General features: G+C 41.9%; 2 protein-coding genes across 2 annotated transcripts in view; one reads left to right on the top strand and one right to left on the bottom strand.

The window, feature by feature from the left end:
- The first annotated feature begins 915 nt into the window (after positions 1-915).
- ap1ar (adaptor related protein complex 1 associated regulatory protein) lies at positions 916-7,671 on the top strand. The gene is made up of 10 exons (XM_084455827.1): positions 916-1,293; positions 2,358-2,406; positions 2,510-2,536; positions 2,634-2,659; positions 3,155-3,251; positions 3,513-3,611; positions 3,952-4,013; positions 4,142-4,215; positions 4,423-4,545; positions 4,866-7,671. The coding sequence occupies exons 1-10, from the start codon at positions 1,223-1,225 to the stop codon at positions 5,135-5,137; spliced, it is 900 nt and encodes a 299-aa protein (XP_084311953.1). The 5' UTR covers positions 916-1,222; the 3' UTR covers positions 5,138-7,671.
- A 523-nt stretch (positions 7,672-8,194) lies between these two features.
- The window catches only part of LOC311324168 (zinc finger BED domain-containing protein 5-like), a gene marked incomplete at both ends in the record, with an annotated part of 32,499 nt that continues 29,659 nt past the window's right edge, over positions 8,195-11,034 (bottom strand). Inside the window, one exon of the mRNA XM_084456571.1 lies at positions 8,195-8,327. Within this exon, the coding sequence (XP_084312697.1) occupies positions 8,195-8,327 (133 nt within the window). The remainder of the gene's footprint in view (positions 8,328-11,034) is intronic.

The raw sequence follows: 11,034 nt of genomic DNA, 5'->3' as shown, positions 1-11,034 counted from the left end.
TGCTGCCAAGAACAGAGCATTTTCTAGTGGGGCATGCAAATAATGTCTTTATAGCCAGGTAAACAAACACAGGTGATTGGAGGTATTTAGATGGGGGTGGGATTATTATAATAGGTCCCCGACTGTGACGTAATTGACAAGGGAGATTTGAATGGCTTGCAGGGACCATGGATGTATTAATAGAACAGGGACTGACTTTTTTGGAATGTTTTCATTTTGGCTGACCACAACAAAATGACTGGGTTGTTTCACTTCATACTTTGTGTGTTAGTAGGCAGAGACTCAAATGTAAATGCGAAAACAATGAAAAAGTTAGTTTTGCAAACGTGGACCCCTTTAATTCAACTCAGCCATAGAGAGGGAAAGTGAAAACATGCGCCCCTAGCGGATTTGTTCCTAGCGGAGAGGAGTTTGAATGTAAACTCCCATAGACTGGATTTTCTAATAATTACTATGAAGCCATTTCGATCAAGTTATTGTGAGTGTCTTTACAGTAATAACCTACTAACCGTGAGAATTTCAAACAGTATTTCGCCTTCTTTCAAATTTTCGAAATTGCTCCATTCCTCCAGTCAAAGTCAATGGAATTTAAGAAAAATATTTTCATAATTCGGATTGTGATTGAAAATCAACTATGATCACCAGAATCAATAAAGTTTGTCTCCAAGTATTTGCCGTTTAAGGCATTCTACTAACTTTTCGGTGTCGACCAAGATTCTATAAGAAACCCCATTCATCCTCTCGGCATTAACGCTACCACTATGGGCGATGAGATTACTTTCCCTCCCTATTAGAGTGGAAAACACCTTATTTTTATGTAGCATAGCAGCCCTATGTAAATAGATCGACTGGTTTGAACCATACGGTGTTCCGTAGCAAGCCATCAATCACATGTGCAGACCAGGAACAGGAACCGAATGAATTTCCCGGTGTAACACCGGCGCGATTTCGATTATCAATATTTGTATTGACAAACTAATGAATCCGCTATTCATTGCCTAGTTTGATTCATCAAAAGCAAAAGGTGTCGTGTCGCCATGTAAGATCAGACACCTATACCTAGCTAGTCAGTGCAATCGACTGATCTTTGTTGGAGATGAAGCTGCAGGAAGCTACCGTTAGATAGCGAGTTAGCTATGGGACATTAGCGCAGCCAAGCAGAAGCATATCAGCTGTCCGTCCACTTCACCCACCACCAGCTGTCCGGCCACAACACAATGCGATGGGGAACTGCTGGGGTTACTGTTCTGGGATCTTCCGGAGAGAAGCGAACAGGATACAGCGAGGAGGCGGGTAAGCAAGGGGTTCACTCACGCCCTTAGCTCAGAGCAACGTTACCCAACCCAGCTCACCTTCTGGCTAGCCTCTAAACCGTGGCTAGCTCAAGCTAAAGGCTTCCTGGGCGTATTACATCGCCTACTTGCCTCAACACCCTTTTTCTTCACTTCAACGTTGTAGGGCGTTTGATCTGGCTGGCTAAAGGACGCATAAACCCCACCCCGCTTTACTGCTAGCTACAGTCATGGATATTATAGGTCTCTGACTAGTTATGTGTCCAGTAGCATGCTACTAGCTAGTTAGCTACAGTCATGGATATAATAGGTCTCCGACTAGTTATGTGTCCAGTAGCATGCTACTAGCTAGTTAGCTACAGTAATGGATATTATAGGTCTCTGACTAGTTATGTGTCCAGTAGCATGCTACTAGCTAGTTAGCTACAGTCATGGATATAATAGGTCTCCGACTAGTTATGTGTACAGTAGCATGCTACTAGCTAGTTAGCTACAGTCATGGATATAATAGGTCTCTGACTAGTTATGTGTCCAGTAGCATGCTACTAGCTAGTTAGCTACAGTCATGGATATAATAGGTCTCCGACTAGTTATGTGTCCAGTAGCATGCTACTAGCTAGTTAGCTACAGTCATGGATATAATAGGTCTCTGACTAGTTATGTGTACAGTAGCATGCTACTAGCTAGTGAGCTACAGTAATGGATATACTAGGTCTCTGACTAGTTATGTGTACAGTAGCATGCTACTAGCTAGTTAGCTACAGTAGTTACGATTCAGTGTAGCTATTTGAATCTAGAGCCAGCTAGATATTTGGATGCCATATGGGCGTTTGCTAGCTAGTTAACTATTAACGACTACGTTCATTTGTAATAATTTACTACCTAATGTTTTGTTGCATGGCTATGCCATCATCATTCATTGTCTAATATTGAATCTTATTGGATTACCAAGTTTCAACATGCTAGGTAGCTAAGGATGTCATGAGCCTTCTTAATTTAGTTATTAAAGCACTGCATTGCGTCCCATGAGTCACTTAATAGTTCTATGTCGTCACTTTCACACAGGTCCAAATACTTCAGAAGCAGTACTACTGGAGAGCATTATACCATAGAGGTACATTGGGCCTGTTTTCCTCCAATTCCCAGTCATTGCGTCATTCAACTACTATAACATGGCGTCACTCCCACTGTTCTTAGATTGTTCTTTCTTTTTACAGTTTGAAAATCTTGTAGAGAGTGATGAGGTATGTGTGAATATTTACATTATAGTGAAGTTTAACACCATGTTTGATAATATTGTTGTACGAGGCAGTAAATGTTCTATTGTATCTCTTATTTCAGGCTGAAAGCCCACAAAGCTGTCCCAGGTATGTTAACTTTGTGTGTGTGTGTGTTTGTGTTTGTGTGTGTCTGAGAGAGAGTGAGAGAGTAGTGAATGAAGAGAGTAGAGCGAGAGAGAGAGTAGTGAATGAAGAGAGTAGAGCCTGATCAGTTTGGGTTTGTAGTCAATACCAATTTTTATAGTGGAGACGAGATACACTGATATATATCTGCCAATATTTAGATTTTTGGAAGTGGAATACATTTTCTTTGGGTGAATACATTGTTCTCATTACAGCCCTACCAAAGATCAACATTTTTTTCAGCAATGTGTAAGCAAGCTTTAATATGACATGTAATGTAATAATTTGGATTAAGAAGAGAAAGACAAAACCATTCTGAGATTACTTGACTGTTGAAGAGCGAGAGAGAGAGAGAGAGAAAGAAAGAAAGTAAATACAGTTGTTATTCATCATCTTGGGATTGTTATATAAAAGTTTATTGCACCGAAGTAAGTGCTTGTTTGCTTATTTTGATGGCAGGCCTATCAATGAGGAGGAGATCAACCACCTCAAGGAACACCGCTATGCTGCTCTTTCCAACCAGCAGACCTTGATAGACCAGAAACTTCAAGCAGAGGTATAAGACTCATTACCTAGAAAACACTTCCTCCATGCCAACAACTCATGAGGTTGTAAGTATAGGATGTTGGAAAAATGAAGTTGGATTTAAAGAGTCTCAATGTCCGCTATCCAAGGTCTACAGTATTGTTTAAACTTCCATGTACACCTACTGTCAGCCCTCAAGACAGCCTTCTTTTTTTAATTTGCACCTATGTTTGATTCGCAGCATTGTTTCAATATTTTGTTCTTTTTGCTTTGTTTTGTCATTTCTGCTCAGTTAGAGGCACAAGAGGAGAAGTTAAGGCTAGAAGAGGAGGCTAGAAATGGCGCCCAGCGTGAGGCCGCCAGGCTGGCCCGTGAGCGCAAGCTAAAGGAGGTGAGGCGGCACTCAGCCCCGCCCATACCTTCCCCGCCTTGCCATGCTCCTCCCTCTTTTCCATACTCAGTACTACGCCCAACGGCTGTATTCGTCCACACTCCTTTCCATAATATCGCTATATTGATTTCTATTATTTTGACTAAACCTTCCAGGCACTACTTCTGTGTTCCTCATTTCACTGCTTTTTTCTGGTGATCACTTCCATAGTCACCTGTCACACCAATCTCTAAACTGCTAACTACTAGAAATCCTCCCACAGACTCTGTTCAGTCTGATCTCCACGTCCAACATGTTGATTAACAGTCATGATGGAGGTTTTGCTGTCTTGTCTTTGCAGCAGCTTACGCAAAGGACCACAGGCAGGACTGATGGCGAGGGTGGGGCTGTCCCTCAGAAAAAGTGAGTTTCAGCCAAGTAAAAATTGGTACCTAAAAATGATTGCTGTCCGCTCAGAATCCTTTTTGTCAAACACAAGGCTTTTCAAATGAAGCACTTATCCCAGTAAGCTCTGTTCTCTTATGCTCCAGGCACACACCAGGAGAAGACTTTGAGGTTTACCTACAGAATGTGAAAGCCCAGTCAGAAGCTTTCAGGGGCAGCAGTAAGTCTGTCATTTTGGATCAATCACACTCTCTATGCTTAAAATACCATTAGATCTGTCACTATGCACAGGGACTCAAATCATGGTGCATACAGACTGGTTTCTGGCAATTGAGCCAACTGAGCCAACAGTTATTTAGGTCATTATCTTAAAGAGTTCTTGACAGGAAGTGTGTCATAACACGTTGAGTCTTTGTTGTCTGGCCAGGGCTGTCCTCTGAGACCAATGTAGTGACTCCCAACACAGAGAGCAGCTGGGACTTCAACACCAAGACCCGCTCCACCAACGATGATGGGACTTCCCTGGACCTGGAGTGGGAGGATGAGGAAGGTAGGTGGCTGACCAATGCCTTCCACTTCTGGCCTTAAAGGGATACTTCACCCACATCAATTGTTTACTTCACCCACATCAATTGTTTACTTCACCCACATCAATTGTTTACTTCACCCACATCAATTGTTTTACATAAGAGATTACCTCTGTTTATAAAAATCACACCCAGGTGGTGAAGTAAGCAGTGCAGGTTCAAGAGCAATCTCTACTGCCCTCTCCCTTAGTGCTGGTGTGCGACGGTATTGGCGACTCCTGATGAGTCTAAATCTCCTGCTACGAACTCACACACGGACACACACACCAAACTTGTGTTTCAGGGATGAACCGGGCGGTTCCGGCATGGGAGCGTTCTCGGACCGAGGAGGACATTCTGAGAGCAGCGCTGAGGCCCAGCGTGAAGCAGGAGGGCAGCGGCCCGCCCTCAGCCTCAGAGGACTCCAACGCGCTGGAGTGGGAGAACGACTTTGTGAGCGCTCATGCCGAGGACATTGAGGACTCTGAATATGAGGGGTTTGTGAACCCAGTCCTGGACACGCCATCTGAGGACACGCCAGAAAACACTGCGTGGTCTGAGACACAGGACAGATAGTCCCCATGGCCGGGGGAAACCATAGGAGTCCGGTCCTAATCAAAGCCCACCAGCTTATTGGCTCATCAAATGGATATTGATTTACTCACTCACTCGATTGGAGATCTGCTCAGAGAGTACTGTATATTTCACTGTGGACAGGGCTGCCAGTGATGTATATATGGGTCTGAATAATTCGCTCTTTTTCAGTGCCTTTTCATTGAATTACCATTTAATATTTTAATATCTATCGAGCTAACTATTTAATATTTGAATTACCCAAGAAGTGCTTGATCTTGAAAAAGTTATAAACCAAATGGTTTGTATTCACCCATTTTCTCTTATCTAAGCACTGTAAGAGGATGTCTGGAACAAGTCACTTCCTGTCTCTAAGATAGGGTGTCAACTTGAGAAATGGAACAATTCATAACATAGCCTCGGAAAAAAAAGAAAGACTTCCCTACAACTTTGAAAGAAAAGTTAATAAATCATACAGTTCACAGGCAAAACTGGCAACATGATTTATCACCAAATAGAATAATCAATAATCTTGTCTTTCAGGTGTGATGTATTTCTCTGTATCACTGGCTCTGATCACACAATTTTATTTCCAAACAGAATGTATATCAGAACGTTAGATACTGCACTCTTTATGTTGCTCTGTTCTTATTGGCTAAGGCAGTGGTTTTTATTTATGTTGACAGTGATTAAGCCTTATTCGACTGGCAACGTTTTCCTCAATCATGATCTTTTTTATTATCATTGAATCAAGTGCAATTTGAATATGATGTTGTAAGTTAACTTTGTTTTCTTCCTGTTTGAATTTAGTTAAGAATCATTCTGTGAAAGAGAATAACACCAACAGGGAGTGTTTATCAGTGCCTGAGTGACTTGGAACCAAGCTAGACTGAATTACAACAGCCTTCTGTGTTTTCTGCAGGGCGAAGTGTAACTGAACTGTCAAGACTCTTTGAGAGAGAAATTATGGGCTCTGCAGTACAAACCCCATTGTTTGTTCCTGTTCTAGGTAAAATGGATCAAGTTCTCTCAGGAGGACGTTGACTCACTGGTGACTAAAGGGTTTAGAGATTTTGGAACATCCTTTCCGACTACTGAGCAGCCAAATAACATCAGGGCCAGTCCATGTTTTGTGTGACAAACATTCTTTTCGGTATGGTTTTGTATACCATGAAGATGTGCTACCTCTAGTTTTTATAATCCCATACAATCCCTACAGCATCAGACTAGTATAGCTAGATATCACACATGTATCGAGTAGCTGGAAACAAAAGCAAACAATGAAGGCATTTTACAAGAAAATATATTAACTTGGCAGTCTTGTTGTCTCCAGTACTACTAAATGAAATGGTTCTGCCAATACTTGCACCTGGGCTGTTCCTCGGTCACCTCTTACAGACCTGACCTCTATTTTAGGTGTAGCACAATCACCGTCCAACTTTAGACCTTCTCAAGAATCTCAAATCTCCCCGTCACAAGACACTGGAAATGAATATGTAACTGACCTGTTTTGCTGAAGGCTTAGCTGAAATTAGCAAAGTGCATAACTTTGGCTTTCATGCACAGTAAAGCACACAGACGTTTGCATGAAACCTTTCAGTTGCAGTGCAGATGGCCCACATGCTCCAGTGTGAAATACCAGTATCCAACAGGGGTACTGAAGATTAGTCCCATAGTTAATAATCAGTGGTTTAAGGGCCTGCAGTGTAAGGAGACTTTATATGGACCAACACCTGTAAATATCATTGTTTGGATGCACCTGCAAATGCTTTTTTCCCCTATCACTGCACCTATGTATAATATGGACTATCTGGAAGGCTCATGTTAGGAGCTTTAATCATACTGTTCAAAACAACTTGTGTTTTAGCATTTGTTGCTAGGGTTCGGTTAGTTAGATTAGTTCACTGTTTTGAAAAGGTACTTCTGTATCCACTTTACCAAAGCTCTGGTAGTATCCTAACTGGGTTTCTGCATAATGTTCAATGATTCCGACCTTGGTATTAATCTTCTATATGAGATCTGCACCACAATATTTAGACTCGTGTTGATCGTGTAGCAATCCTTTGTCCAGAATGAGACAAGTGGAGAATTAGACTGCAGTTTAATCTATGCACCATTAGACTGATTTGAACTTGAGAGTTGAAAACAGGTGAAAGGTCAGCAATTCATGTGTTATTATTTTTCTATGTCACTGTCTGGTTTCTCAGAGTCATGGGATAAATGACATGCTATTACTGCTGTCAAAAGTAGGCCTGCAGGTGAACATGTGCTCCATGAATGCAAAGTCTTTAGAACTAACTTGTTGTCCTGATCTTCATGTGAGTGGATTTCTAGAATTGACCAGTTTTGTTTGTATTTTTGATGCAATACATAATGATAATTTAATCCAAGGACCAAATCTATCTCCAAGCTAGAATTTAAGCCCTGGCCATCACCATTACTAATTTTAATACTTTTTCCAACAGAATGTAATATCACAAAAGCTGTTTGGCTCATTCAGCACATCTTTGAGTTTGAGTACAATTCCAGAATAAACTCTACAGACCTTCTTAGTATGTGTCCAGTGAATCAATATTTAATATATATAGTTTGGTATTTCATAATTTAAAAAGGGGAACATAATTTATTTTATTTTTTTAAATATTGGAGAGGAGTGCCTTCCATATATCCTTAAGGTTTATGTAGGAATGCTGGTATAGTGCAATACTGAAAAATATGTTATGTCTACTGACCAGCAGGTGGCAGTGTTGATCCAAGGTTTGTAGGTCATCCAAAATACTAACCATATACCATATAATCCTCAATGTCAGGAATAACAGTGCACAGCAGTAATGATTTTGATATTGAGATTAAAATTCAAAACTTTTCAGTTAGCTGCTCCATCCTCTTGTATTGTGTATAAGGAGGGTTTGCTACTTCCCAAAATGCATCCATGCATACACAGTCTTTATTAACAGGGGCCTGGAGATTAGAATTTGTTAACCAGAAACATATTTTAGTATAATTAGGGTGTGCGTGCGTGCGCGTGTGTGCGGACGTATATGTGCGTGCGTGTCAGAGTCAGGAATACTGGATCTCGACAGCCTCTACTGAGGCCTCCTCCAGCCTCTTATGCGGCCTCCTCCAGCACTGAGAGGTGAAGCAGAGGAAGATGAAGATAAACAGCAGTCCAAAGACAATCCAGGACAGGCACCTGGAGATGAGTCCACAAGTGAGGATTGTGTTGGATGAATGAGAGGACAGGGCAGCTCAGACAATGAGAGATTCACTGGATTACACTGAAATATTACAACAGAAGTGCCATGTGTTTTCCTAAAACTATTACAGCCATAATGTTTATATTTTTCTATCCAACTAAACCTAAAGCAACATCATCCTGTTTAAAGCTAACATAATTAATATGTATCCACATGAAAATCATTGTGGAAACAGGATATTCACATTTTGTATTGCTCAGAACTACCTCTTCACAAAAGCGAGACTAGTCCAGTTCTGAAATGTCAGAGGTGATTTAACATTTCCTAGTTCCTCTCTAAGAGTGCCTTTTGTGTACACAATGTTGTACCACCGCATGTAAACAGAGTTTCTGAGCTGCCCCAACCTTCAACCCCACTCAGCCTCACAGCTGCCCACTTTAATGGGTTTGATATCTTAGTTCCCTCCTTCTGGAGATGAAGTGCACTCTGTGTCATCGAAGCTTGAGAGCGGATGTAAACACAACTTTCAATTATAAATCAACCCGTAAAAGGACCCTTGCACCCTCAGGGCTCTGGCACAAATGACTTGCCTTCATACACCCCACACCATACTGCTGGGAGTTCTGGCCAGCTATACATTCAAGAAATCTGAGCTATGTAGAAAATGACACGGTCGTCAGCATGGGTATGAAGTACTATCTATACAATCTGGACTGCTTCAGTGAGTGATGAGTATCATTACCTATCAGACCAGTTTATTTACTTAATAACTTTTGATTTGATGATTATGTTAGTTACAGGCAACACAACCTTTGCAACAATGTAGTAGGAATAGTAGTAGCAGGGTACTGGTGACCTCAGTGCAGAAATACATTATTTTCTGTTGCCGGATGTGAAATTTGATCCATTTATCACAAAAGCCACAATGACATCGCCTAGACCACTATACATTCATCTTGTTTTAAAAACAGGAATCCTGAGGCAAACATATTTTGTGGAGATGGTGAGTCTGCCAAAATTTGATTTGTTACACAGTCTTACAGCATTACATAACAGAGAGGGACACCCACATCAACCAGTGGACAAAGAACATCTAGGAAAGAGCCACCGTGGAGTATGAAATGTGGATTTGATAAGTGCCAAGATTCTAGCACACGGTGGAATTAGCATCCATTAGAGGTGAGTGACAGCTGGAGGAATGGAATCACCGTGGCGAGCAAGGATTGGTGTCCCGCTCCATCATCATCACCAGGTAGACTAACACCTCTACCCTTATCACCAGGTAGACTAACTCCTCTACCCTTATCACCAGGTAGACTAACACCTCTACCCTTATCACCTGGTAGACTAACTCCTCTACCCTTATCACCAGGTAGACTTACTCCTCTACCCTTATCACCTGGTAGACTAACTCCTCTACCCTTATCACCTGGTAGACTAACTCCTCTACCCTTATCACCTGGTAGACTAACTCCTCTACCCTTATCACCTGGTAGACTAACTCCTCTACCCTTATCACCAGGTAGACTAACACCTCTACCCTTATCACCTGGTAGACTAACTCCTCTACCCTTATCACCTGGTAGACTAACTCCTCTACCCTTATCACCTGGTAGACTAACTCCTCTACCCTTATCACCTGGTAGACTAACTCCTCTACCCTTATCACCTGGTAGACTAACACCTCTACCCTTATCACCTGGTAGACTAATCAAATTCATGGCCAATGCTATACAGTATAAATCTTATAGGGACTGAACCACAGTGGGACAATGTCAAGCTATAAGCAGATATGGATGGATCGTTCCTGACCGTTTCTGCTCATTTCGCTCCAGTGTCATTTCATCCTCTACCCCTCCAGTGGCAAGATAACTCTGAAAACCGACACCCGGTTCCTCATATCCTGGTAGATAAATCACCCAGACAAAGCTCAGGCATTCCAGATGAAGTCATGAATGGAGAACAGAGCTGGTCTGTTCTGTTCATTTCTGAAGACACGGCATCGCATTGCATACCACACCATAGTGAACAGACAGAAGTGGGCGGAGGATGTCGGGTGGGCAGCAGGCAACTGCAGAGAACCAAAAATAGAACTCTGTTCCCTGGAGAGGCCATCAAGGGTCTCCTTTTTCTCAAGCCACTCGAGATGATGAGCAGACACAGAAGGAGAAGTTCTCCTCCTCGCAGCAGGACAGGAAGGAGAAGAGGGTGATTCAAATGATTTCATAACATTCATTGCCATTGTGCATGTGTGTGTCTGTGTGTGTGTGTGTATGTGTGTGCCCATTCCAAATGAACTAGATTTTCATAATTTTCACCCACGGTCAGCTTGATAAGTTTGAGAAGAGTGAATGGTCATTTCCTGTACACAGTGGAGAAGTTTGAAGTATTTTTCTACATGTCTGAGTCTCTCTCTCTCTCTCTCTCTCTCTCTCTCTTGCCCTCCTACACACATACGTAGTACACACCCACAAAATATATTGTAAGGCAATTTAGGAAACAAATGTAACCAGTAGCCAGTCTTTTGTAAAGAATGACACAACCACAGTAGAAGAAAGCTATAGTTGAATCTTTTTAAGTCTCATGGTGACAATAGTGACAGAAGAACATGGGCCTCCCGAGATTCACAAGTCAGTCCCTGAAGGGACTCCCACGCTGCCTAAGATCTTAGCAGGGCTCTCTTCTTATGGATTTGATCCAGCA

This window comes from Borostomias antarcticus (genome assembly GCF_949987555.1).
Source record: "Borostomias antarcticus genome assembly, chromosome: 22".
NCBI lineage: Eukaryota > Metazoa > Chordata > Actinopteri > Stomiiformes > Stomiidae > Borostomias > Borostomias antarcticus.
This window is presented reverse-complemented; position numbering and strand designations above follow the sequence as displayed.